We start from the raw sequence: 12,367 nt of genomic DNA, 5'->3' as shown, positions 1-12,367 counted from the left end.
TTCTCCAGATCTTAAATTTTAATTATTTCCTCACTTATGCTCAGTTTTACTAATTGCCTAGTACAAATAAATATTGATACAGTCATTCTTATATACTCTATTATGCTTTTCAGTGATGATATTCTAGGCTACTATGGGTGATGAGAATCTCTGGTTGGTTCTCAGGAAGGACTTTTATTTTGGGCTTGGTTAGTTGACTGGTTTTTTAATCTATTTTTCCAGGTAGCAAAAAGAATTATTGGTCAAGTCCATCCACCCTTGTTTATTTTGTAGCCACATCACAAAAAACAAGCTTCTTTAAATTTTTTTTTTATTGCAGAATATATGCCTGGGTAATTTTTTATAACCTTTAATTTTTTTTAATGGTAATTAGTCCTTGGAAAAGAATTCTTATATTAACAATAGTTTTATTATTCCATGGCTAGAAATAAGGCACTTTATTTAACAGAAAATCATTATTTGGCTTGGCAAAAAACTTGACCAAAGTGCTTAATCCTCTGGGTGCTCCAGAATTTGCCTGTAGACTTCCCCATATCCGTCTGCCCTATGGCCAATCCACCCTCGGAAGGAGATTTCCCTTTGAAAAGCTCAGAGGCCAGGAACAGTTTTAGGCAGTTTTCACTTTGGGGAGAACACACAGCATCTCGAACAGCAGATTGGCTGCCAGGAGAGCTGTGTTTCCTGAAAAGGAAGGAGACCCAGGAGAATTGGCTCAGCAGCTCCTCTCACGGAAGCTTTAGAATGAGGCCGAGGCCACATGCCTGAGACACTTTCTTCCTTCTGTCCATCCCTCCCTTACAACCCCCAAGCACATTTCATCTGCCTTCCTGAAACTGGATTTAGGCTTTCTACTCCTTTGTTCGCATCAATACTAAAAAGCTTGGGTGGAATATCATTTTTTCCCCCCTCAATCCAGAAGAAAATTTTCCAAGGAAAATTCATCATAAGGCTTTTATACATCATCATCATCAGCTATTTCAAGTGAACTAGGCCCTACATCTATTGGCCTTTCTGGCCTAAAATCAGTGGCTCAGCATCTGTCATGATTATTCACTGCTGATGCAGCCTTTTTAATTGTAAAGCCGGTCAATGCTCTTAAGTGTTTCACTGAAATATTAAATTAAAACATAAATATAAAATATTAAAGCAGGTTGGCACCTCTGTCACAGAACTGCAGGTCTAGCTGCTTTTCCTTCAATAGACAGGTGGGAAAAGCTAATAATATTTAACTCTTCCCCAGAGGCTTTGTTAGGGTAAATTAGCTTTCGTTGGCAAGGAGCAGAATCAGAAGCTGCTTTATCTCAATGTTAAAAATGTTCCCTTCACTGAATGAGAGGAACTTCATGTACTCCTAGCGACCAAACAAATTAAACACTACTCTGGCCCAGTAGGTATTTAGGACTTTGCGCCCCTTACTCACCGGAAGGATCATACATGGGTGCAACTTCCACAAGGTCACAGCCTACCACGTTCAGACCTTGACATCCGCGGATAATCTCCAAGGCCTAAGCAAGGTAAATAGTTGTGTTAGCTAAAGAAACAAGAATTTAGTCTGTCAACACTGCAAACTTCCATAGTGAACCTCATTACTGTGACTTCTAAGGTCCAATCTATAGCTTCCAAATAGACCAACAGATGAATCTATAGGTAGAAAAGTACCAAAGCAGCCAGGGTTAAAAGTAAAAACATTTTGAAGTGAAGGGGATGCCCTGATGCCCTGGAGAGAACACAAGAGCAAAAATCCCATCCCTCAAGAAGTTTTGTGTCTTACCAGGGTATACTGTACACACAAAGCAATTTAAAGACTAGCTCCTGGAGAAATTGGAGCCAGTGTGAAAGTCTCACATCTGAACTGTGCTGTTAAGGAAGCTAGAGAATGGCAAAACAGGAAAGCATTCCAGATGTGGAAATCCTCTGCAAAGGCATGGTGGTGGGAAACACTGTGCAAGTTAGCTTAGAGCAGGAGGCATGGAGGGAAATAAGAAAGACTGAAAAACAAGCAGGAGCCATGTTTTGGAGGGCTCTAAGTTAAGGGCTCAGGATTTTGCATTTTCTGTGAGCAACTACCCCCTCGCTGTACAGATAAGAAGTTGGCCTGAAAGGTGGATATCTGCCCTAGGTTGCGTAAAACTGCAGCAAGTGGAAGAGGCAAAACTTGACCCCAGGTCCACATCCTCTGCCACTCAGTGGAGTGAGTCTGCACTTGTGTCCACTGAAGTTGAGAATTCAGTTTATTCTCTGAGCCTCCTTACTTGACTTGGTGTGAGGCCAGCAATCTCAGGAGTCCCTGTCCCCGGAGCATAGGCTGGATCCAAGGCATCGATATCAAAGCTGATATAAATAGGCTTCTTTCCCATCTGCTGCCTCACTTCCCCCATCAACGGAACCAGTGACTTCAGCCAGCAGTCTTCAGCCAGGACCACCCGGAAGCCCTAGAGGGAACGAAGTTAAAGATCTCTGGGGTTGACTCCTGCAGACCAGAAGAGCTTCCCAAGCCAAAGAAAGAAAGCCGACCTCCTCAGCTGCTCCTCTCCCACCGCTTTCTTTCTGCTGTATCACTATTCTCTACTGTTTGTGCCCATTCAAAGAAGTCCCTCCTAAAGGCACACAAAATCCCCACTGGCCAGCTCTTCATCCTCTGAATGGCCTTGCTTTGTTCCTCAAGCATTTACTAAATCCCTGCTGTCTGCTAAGCTCTGGGCTAGGGGTCAGGAATAGAGATCAAAATGTGTGTATATGTGTACACACACACTTAAGCATCTATACATCCATATAGAGATTTGTATGCTCTCCGGTAGCTGTCATTCTACCAGATCTACCATATGTCCCACGCATATAAATATACTTAGACGCCTTTGGGTAGGCGTCATGCTACTAGAAGAGGGGTTTTTTAACCTTTTTGTGTGTGTCATGGACTCCTCTGGCCATCTCATGAAATCCTTTGCCCTCTTTCTTGACTGAAGGAAATGCTAAGTTTCACTTACAGCTAGGTGAAAATAAAGTCCTTTTTTTCCCCATCCAAGCTAATCCTCCTCTGATCTATCCACAGTTGACAGACTGCATCAATGGATCCCAGGTCAAGAGCTTCTGAGTAGGTGGATACATTTGAACAGATTCTAGATCAGACTTCTGAATTAACTGGTATAAAATTTTAAAATCCTTTCAGCAGTGCAGATCAGCATATGCTTTGCAACTTTGAAAGAAGTAACTGGGGCACTGAAAAGTCAGAAGGCTTGGCCCTGGCCCACAGCTTGCATGTGGGAGGTGGCACTTGGAGGAGGGGACTTGAACTCGGACTTCCTGTTTTTCAGGCCAGCTTTTTTATCTCCTATGTGAGGCTGTCTTGATAAATATAACTTGAGGTGGGAGAGAGCAGCGACTGCCAGGGACAGGAAAGGAAGAGGGCACATCAGCTCATCCTGGCAGAATGTGTTTATGAGTATCAAAAAGATACTCATAAAGCTGTTGTGGCTGGGCTTTAAAAACTCCCCCCAAAATGAAACAGTTCCTATCATGGTTCCTCAGGTTCCTGTCCCCTCCTGCTGTATATAAGAAATGTTCTTTCTGTATGTGGGGGGTCTCTGTATCCCTCTCGGATGCTGCTTAGCTCGTTCCCAGGAGTAGCTGGCACTAAAATCCTCCCCTCTTCTTAGTGCTGTCCCCCCCCAAAAATGTGGTATGTCTCATCCCATTGGCTAGCTTCCTTATCTGTGCTTCGTGTGACACTTGTGGTAAAAACAGAGTCTGTCTCCCCCAGCATTCCAGGCTTGTGACTGCCACTTTACATAATCTTGAGGGAGAGGTGGAAAATGGCCTGAGGGAAGGGGAGAAAGAACCAAAGGGACTCTCTGTCCAGCCATCACCTGGTCTCGGCTGTATTTGTAGGGATTCAGGGTCATGGAAGACCCCCGGATGCCTATCTGCACCACGCGTTTGCAGTCCAGGAGTCCTTCCTCCACACAGCGGCGAAAAGGGGTCCCGTGGTAGAGCTTCTCTCCCAAGGCTTTGTCGGCTGTGTCTGTATGGGCATCGACGTGTAACAGCCCGATAGGACCGTGCCTAGTGACAGCAGAGGAACCTCAGGGAAGAGCCATAGGGCCTTCTGGACAATCTGACAACAAATTCATTAAGTTCTGGGACAAGACCACAGTCCCTGCCCTTGTGGAGCTTATAGTCCAGTAGCAGAATATGATATACAAAACCTTTGATAAAATCAACATATGACAAACACATTCAAGTATGTTGAATGAAGTATCTGGTGGGAGGGCTGAAGTAGAGAAAGATCATTAAAGGACTGGGATCAGGCCCTAAGCTCAACTACTTACTAGCTCACTGACTCTGGGCAATTCATTCTCTGGCTCCATTTCCTGTTCTATAAAATGAAGGATTTAGACTGGCCTCAAACTCTAATAGAAACAGGCCACTAAATTGTAAGCCGGTCTCACATTGGCTTAGTTTTTAAATGGAATATTATCAATGTGTTACTGTATCTTTATTTCTTTCATTAAATATTTCCCAATTATCTTTTCTTCTGGTCCTGGTCAAGCTTGGAAGTATGAATGAGCCTCATGCCCATGACTGACACCTCTGGATTACATAGTCTTTAAGGCATTTTCCATCATTTAATTCTCTGATCTACTGAGATGGGTCAGAGAAGGCTCCCTAGAGAAGGTGACATTTTGAGCTGGGCTTAAAACACTCTGTCACAGTCCAAGGAGAGACCGAAGATGAATGTGACAGGCATGGAGAACAATATGAAAGAAAAACAGCCTGACACACACAGGAGATAAATGTCCTTCTCCCTGAGTAGTATATGCAAGGAAATGTGTCATGATATATGGCTAGAAAGAGAACATGGCAGCAGATTGTGAATGACCTTCAATGCCCGGATAGAAGAAACTTGTTCACTCAGAGGAAATAAGTAGTCCTACTCTCAAGATTTCTCCTATTCCATACCTAAAGATTCCAGAATTGATTTCATTTTCATGAATTGAACTCAACCGGCCTCTTGGTCCTAAACCTTAATCGCATGATCAAACCAAATGACATGGTTGGGGACACTGACAACCTTGGAGAAATGAGTCTGGACAGCCTGATTGCCGCCTGGGATTTTTATATTTCTTACAAGTGTATTGTGACAGTTGTTTGGAAATGGATTTAAAGGTGAAAGAGGGTTTTGTTCCTTTGTTTTATAGAGAAAATGGGAGGCCTCCAGAGGTGAAGTGATATTGAAGGTCTCACAGGTAGGAAGTGGCAGAATCAGGATTTGAACCCAGGCTATTTCACTACCCTATGGTGGTCACCATAGGACTACATTTCATCAAATATAGACCAAATTCAACTAGCCCTCTTGTTCTCTGTTCTCTATCCAAGTGACAATGGAACACTTGGGTTTTTTTGCTCAGCTTCTCCTGTGAAAGAATCCATCTGTTATGGGGTAGAAAATAGTCCCTGCCTCCAAACTCATTCTTATCTAAATACTCTCAGTCTTTCTTTTGTTATTGAATGCTATTTCACGAGGACCAGCTTTTGAAAATCCAGAAGGAAAATTCAAAATGCTGAGCACAACCAATCAGACCATGATGGAATCAGATCAGAGGGTGAATGTGTTCCAGAGACCCAGAAGACTCCAGTTCTTGGCTCAAAAATGACAGATGCTCATGGAGCCGTCCTTCAATGATCCCAGATGCACACCACCAGCCCAACTGTTTGACCAGGAGACCACCTAATACCCACCCCCAAGCAATGACCTCAGAGCAAACAATGCCTGGATTTTTAAAAAGCATATTTGTTTTAGATCTACTGACACTCACTTTTCTGCCAAAGCCTGCAGTATGGGATAAGTGATTGTGTGATCTCCACCTGGAATAAAAAAAGAAAAAGAAAAACAAATCATCCTTCTTTGGAATTTCAAGGAGTGCTGGACTGTCTAGTATGTTGATATAACAAGTTAAAATGCGCCTAATTTGGAGTTCTTCCCATTAAAAGAATTGAAGCCAGAACTGAATTAAAAGTGGGTTCCATGATGAGGTGGCATCTGTGATTGAAGGAGAATAGCCTCCATTTGAATTCTTTTGAAGCACATTAGAGAAACTGAGGCACCCATCAAACTAAGCTAAGAAAATTTTTAAAGGTGGAGTTAATACAAGATGAGGTTGTGTCCCCATTGCTTCCAGCCATCAAGATGCCTCATCTCTTTATCAGTGAAGCTTGATGCCTTAGTAGACAGTTTCATGGCACTTCGGGACCCAAGTTGAAATGAAAAACTTGAAGGCACTTCCTAAGAAGGGAAACACACATATAACCTTTTGGGAGAAGATGTTGACCCAAAGCATTCCCTGCTATCTGCTGGAGTAACCCCCGTCTTCCCAATCTCACCCACCTACTCAAGGTCATCTCCAGATCACTTTTAAAAGTCACCCCTAATCCAGGAAAAAAAAATGTTCTTGAACCTTCAGTAGCCCATAGCACATGGGGCAATTTTTTTTTTTTTTTTAAAGTGACTTCCCCAGGGTCACACAGCTAGGAAGTATTAAGTGTCTGAAACCAGATTTGAAAACTCGGGTCCTCCTGAATTCAGGGCTGGTGCTCTATCCACTGCACCTCCTAGCTGCCCCCAAGTATGTTATATTGAGAATTTATGGAATCAGCAGAGAATTGGGGGAAGGGAGTGAACAATAGACCATGGAACTTCAGCAGGCATGCCAGTTGGCACTGGCTCTACAAGTTTGTGTTAGTATCTGACCTCTGAAGGCCTCACATTGGCCCAGAACCATCTGTGTGAAATAACATAACCAACCTATGACTTTCTTGCTATTGTCATCTTCCCTATGGGTAAGACAATGAATAAAATTTTTCTTTCTTATTTCTTTTTCTTTGTTCTTTTTCCTTTTCTTTTTTTCCTTTTTTCTTTCTTTTTTCTTTGTCTTTCTTTTTTTCTCAATCCCAATTCTGATTGCTCCTGAGGATTCCCTATCTTCCTGCCAGACTTAGTGTGGATGTTCAGTAAACTGCAGCCCAGGACTTCCCAACTCCATCACCTGAGTTAAAACCACTTAGTTTTGTGACTCTAGGTAAATCACTTAATCTGCGTCTCAGTTTCCTCAAGAGCAAAAATGGAGATCCCAGGGTTGTTGGAAGGATAAAATGAAATAAGTATGTTTACAGTCCTTAGAACAGTGCCTTTAACATAATAGGAGCTTAATAAATGCATTTTTTCCTTCCTTCCACCAACTGCAGGCACTGCAAATGTAGGCCTTCACTATGCCTGCAGAAGGAATGAAAGAGTAATATGTTCTCATTTGATCTTCACAAAACTGAGGCAGAAAGACATGATATGACTTGCCCAGAGTCACTCAACTAGTAGATGACGAAGGTTGAATTTGAACTCAGGACTTCCACACACTATCTACTGTACAACTAGATGCTTCATGATAGGAAAATAAATTGCTGAGGTCCCTCACCCAAGGTAAGAGGTATACAGTTTGCTGCTGCAATTTTCTGATAGGCTTCTCGAATGCGCCGGCAGCTGTCCTGAAGGTTGTAGAGGTTGACGTCCACATCACCAATGTCAGCCACCAAGTGGGACTGGAAGGGGAGAGCCCCTGTGCTTGGGTTAATTGTCCTCAGCAACACAGATTCCTCCCGGATACGTCGAGGTCCAAATCTGGGAGATGAGGAAGATCATGATTAATGGTGTGGAAAAGGGGAGCAGAGCCCCGTCCGGACTTGTGAAAGGTGCTGTGTACCAGAAGTAATTCAGAAGGACCTTTCTCTCCATCAATTAATGATAACAGCTAGCATTTATTAAGCACCAATTATGTGCCAAGCACTTTACAATCATCTCATTCAATCCTTGCAACAAACCCAGAAGGTAAAGACTAATATTATCCCTATTTTATAGTTAAGGAGATGGAGGCAGGCAGAAGGTAAGTGGCTTGCCCAGGGTCATGCAACTAGTGTCTGAAGTCACATATGACCTCTGGGCTATGTGAGTCCAGCCCATCAAGCCGCCCCATGAACCACATGTGCAGTACAAAAGAATTCTAAATAGCAATGAAGTGTCGCTTATTATTCAGAAATAAAAAAATTTTAGGCAAAATATAAAAGCAACCCCCCAAAAGAGCTTTGAGGGAGAGCAGGTGGCACAATAGATAGAGTTCAGGGTCTCCTTGAGTTCAAGTCTGGCCTCAGATACTTCCTAGTTGTAGGACCCTCGGCAAGTCACTTCACCCTGATTGACTCAGTTTCCTCAGCTATAAAATGAGCTGGAGAAGGAAATAGCAAACCAGTATCTCTGCCATGCCCAGATGGGCCATGAAGAATCAGACAGAACTGACCAACAACAAACAAGAGCTTTATTGATTTCTTTTTTTCAAAAGTACAAGATATAAATAAGCCTAATGCCAGTCACTGGTCTATTAGTAAAAGCAAATCCTGGTAGTTAGCAGTCTGCACTCTTGGTTCATCTCCCTCCTATCTCTCAGCTCATCTCTTTCAGCAGATTCATGAAAGAGACTGTGCTTTCCAGAGCCCATGGACCCAGCTTTGGCAGCTGGCCAGGCTGCTTTCTGAGCATTCACTTCAGCACATCAGGCTCCCTGAACCTGGCCCTCCACCAGTACAGATTGCAGCCTCCAGCAACTTAATGGATGCTAGCTCTTTGTATTATTCAGTCTTTCCAGTCCTGTCTGACTCTTTGTGACTACATTTGGGGTTTTCTTGCCAAGGATACTGGAGTGGTTTGTCATTTCCTTCTCCACCACACTGTACAGATGAGGAAACTGAGGCAAACAGGTTGAATGACTTGCCCAGGGTCACTCAGCTAGGAAATGTCTGAGGCAGGATTTGAACTCAGAAAGATGATCTTCCCAACTCCAGTCTCAGAGTTCTATCTGCTGCCCTTGGTATCTCTAGCCACCAAAACAATTATCCGCCACCCACCTGGTGACAGGATTCTGCCAACGCAGCTATTCCAGTCCTCCAAAAACAAGCATCAACTCAGTCAGTCAAACCGTGTTTCAGGTCTGTGTGATCTGGCCCTGCTAGCAGAGCCCGTAATAACCCAGAGATGCCTCTGCCTCCATGAGCACTAATGAACAAACCTCTCCGTTCAAGTCCTGACCCAAATGAGAGAGAGACAGGGCCAGACCTGGAGGCAGGAAGACCTAACTACTGCTGGATGGGTGACTGAGCAAGGTAATCACCCCTCTGTGTTTCCTTCTCTACCAAATGGAGAAACTAGTGGGGTTGTTGTAAGGATGCAAAGAGTTAATAAATGTATACTGCCCTGCAAGTCTCAAAAAATTGTTTAGATAACAGCATTTCTATAAGGTGAATTCATTTGGTTTTCATAACAACCCTGGGAGTAGATGCTACTATTACAGCACCTAGGACTTACCCAGATCACTCAGTATCTGAGGTCACATTCATACCCAGGTCCTCCTGACTCCTGGTCCTCTTCCACCACCCAAACAAGTCTAATAAGCAGTAAATACTTTTTCTTTCATTCATTCATTCATAGCTACCCTGTGAGGGAAGTACATTTTACAAATGAGAACAGGCATGGAAAGGTGAAGGGCTTGCCCAGAGTCACAGAACTAAGAGTGTGAGAGCTGGAGTACAAGGCAGGCCCCCAGAACCCACATCTGGGGGGCACTGGGTGCTCGGGTGGCTCTCACGGGGCTTACCTCGTTCCAGGTCGATTAGAAGTGCCAATGTCTAGGGGAACTCCCACAAATGCTGCATCCAGCCCTTCAGGGGAGCTCTGCAGGGGCAGTCTCATCATAGTGCAGACTCCCACCGAGCGGGCAACAAACTCAGAGCTGGGAGGCATGTTAGATGCAGCACCAGAAGCCCAACGGCTTGGGATATCTGACAGTTGGAGGAGGCCCCTTAAAAACCTGGGAGCAGAACAGGCCCACGGGAGCACGGGAAATGTCCCGATCAAAGGCCTTCGGCAGAATCCCAACCATCGTCGTGGGCCAGGTCCCAAGGAGGCCCCCAGCTGGAGTCCATCCTTCCACAAACTGGCTTGGAGAAGTTTGCGGCCATGACAGGAAAAGAACTGCTCCATGCTGCCCTGGGACTGGTGAAATCCTTCCTGGCCTTTAGCTTTCCTCTGGAGCAACCAATTCGATTGATCAGTAACAGTCCTGGTTCAAAGGGCAGATGAACAGAGAATATTTTCTAGGGCAACTTTATTTCAAAGGCAGTGGGGGAGGGGATTCCAAGGCCAACAGAAAGGCTCATTCATTCCTCCTCTGGCCCCCAACCTCGGCTCCTTCAGAAGCAAAACTGGGCCTGAGAATGAAGAACAATGTGACAATTTCCTCTGGCCCCCGTCCAGTATGGAGATAACTCAAATTTCTCCAGCACACAAGTTTTTTTTTTTTTCTTCTTTTAAATAATATTTTATTTTTTTCCAAACACATGCAAAGATAGTTTTCAACATTCACTTTTGCAAAACATTGTGTTCCAAATTTTTCTTCCCCCTTTCTCTTCCCCCTTCCCCAGAGACAGCAAGCAATTAGCTATGTTAAACATGCAGCACACAGGTTCTTATAGATAAATTTTTCAGGGGTCAGTGAATTGGCATGGGAAAAAAAAGTTCCAGCTTGATTTAGTAGTTTCTTCAGTTATGAGTTGGGTTTTTGTTTGTTTTCATTATTTTTTTTTTATTATCCTGTGAAAGGGTGGCACAGTGAGTAGAATTCCAAGCCTGAAGTCAGGAAGATCTGAGTTCAAATCCAGCCTTAGACATTTCTTAGTCACTTAACCCTGTCTGCTTCAGTTTCCTTGTTTGTGAAATGAGCTGGAGAAGGAAATGCAGTATCTCTGCCAAGATGAGCCCAAATGAGATCACAGAGAGTCAGACATGACTGAAATAACTAAGCAACAAGGGTTCTAGGTTTCACCAAACTACCCAAGGTGTCCAAAAGGAAAAGAGGGAACAAGGACTTATATAGCCCCTCTGTGCCCCTTTTATTATGTGCCAGTCACTGTGATAAGAATTTTACAAATATTATCTCATATAATCTTCACAAAAACCCTGGGGGGGTGCTATTAGTCTCCCCATTTCACAGATGAAGAAACTGAGGCAGGCAGAAATGAAGTGTCTTGCCCAGGATGACAAAATTAGGAAATAGCTATGTCCAGGTTTGAACTCAGGCTTTCTGGACTCCAAGCTCAGCTGCTATATCCATCTGGCTGCCTCATCAAAAAAAAAAAAAAAAAGAAAAGAAAAGAAAAGATTAAACTACCCTTACTTTAATCATGATATTGTTTGCACAATGTTTTTCTCAATAACCATCCAGTTATTCAAGTGTTAATTTGTCTATTTTACAGAAAAGGAAACAGTCTCTGAGAAGCTATGATAATGTTCACACAATTCATAAGCAATGAAGACAGGATTCAAAGACCTGACTCTATGGCTAACACTCTATCCACTGTGACCAACAATGAGAAGACATACCAAAATGTGTAGGATGAAGCCAAGACAGTATTTAGAGGAAAGTTTAAATCTCTACGTGCTTATATCAATAAAAAAAAGAGAAAGAACAGATTGATAAACTGAGAGTGAATCTTTAAAAAAAAAAAAAAAAACTAGAAAACAAATTAAAAATCCTCAAGCACTAAAATAGCAAATCCTGAAAAATCAAAGGAGAACTTAACAAAATTGAAAATACAAAACTTTGAACTAATAAAACAAGTAGGGGGGGAAATAAACTAGATAAGCCATTAGTTGATTTTTGAGAAAGAAAAAATCCAAATTACCTGTATCAAAATTGAAAAAGGTGAAGTCAACTATTAAGAACTATTTAGCCTAATTATATGCTAACAATACTGACAATCTAAATAAAATGGATAAAGACACAAATATAAGTCACCCAAATTTACAGAAAAGGAAATAGAATATTTAAATAACTCTACCTTTGAAGTTGAAGAAGCCATAACTGAGTTCCTTAAGAAAAACTCCCTAGGATCAAATGGAATCATAAGTGAATTCTACCAAGCATTTATTAAACAATTTCAATACTATATAAACTATGTGAAAAAAAAATAAAGAATCCTACAAAATTTCTTTTGTGACACAGATATAATTTTGATACCTAAAACATAGAAAATAAAAACAGAGAAAACTATAGACCAATTTCCCTAACATTGCTTCAAAAATGTTAAAGAAAATACTAGCAAGGAAATTACAACAATCTTATCACAAAGATCACACATTATGACCAGGTGAGAGTTACACCAGGAGTACAAGGCTGTACTCAATATTAGGAAAACTAAAAGTATCAAAGATGATATCAATAACAAAATAAAAAGAAATGATATGATTATCTCAACAGATGCAGAAAAAGCTTTT

The 12,367-nt window shown here is 42.4% G+C and overlaps 2 protein-coding genes across 2 annotated transcripts in view; one reads left to right on the top strand and one right to left on the bottom strand.

Annotated features, from left to right (window-relative positions):
- Positions 1–11,559, top strand: part of DNAJC16 (DnaJ heat shock protein family (Hsp40) member C16) — a 46,963-nt gene extending 35,404 nt beyond the window's left edge. The window contains exon 15 of the mRNA XM_074306195.1: positions 11,347–11,559. Coding sequence (XP_074162296.1) covers positions 11,347–11,365 — 19 coding nt within the window. The 3' untranslated portion in view covers positions 11,366–11,559. The remainder of the gene's footprint in view (positions 1–11,346) is intronic.
- AGMAT (agmatinase (putative)) lies at positions 297–10,293 on the bottom strand. Its single transcript, XM_074306197.1, has 7 exons — positions 9,690–10,293; positions 7,464–7,666; positions 5,814–5,862; positions 3,864–4,059; positions 2,253–2,432; positions 1,421–1,505; positions 297–681 (listed from the first exon to the last, which is right to left on the bottom strand). Exons 1-7 carry the CDS (start codon positions 10,073–10,075, stop codon positions 608–610), a joined length of 1,173 nt encoding a protein of 390 aa, XP_074162298.1. The 5' UTR covers positions 10,076–10,293; the 3' UTR covers positions 297–607.
- Positions 11,560–12,367: the final 808 nt, after the last annotated feature.

Source organism: Sminthopsis crassicaudata, chromosome 3 (assembly GCF_048593235.1).
Source record: "Sminthopsis crassicaudata isolate SCR6 chromosome 3, ASM4859323v1, whole genome shotgun sequence".
In the NCBI taxonomy this organism is placed as follows: Eukaryota; Metazoa; Chordata; class Mammalia; order Dasyuromorphia; family Dasyuridae; genus Sminthopsis; species Sminthopsis crassicaudata.
This window is presented reverse-complemented; position numbering and strand designations above follow the sequence as displayed.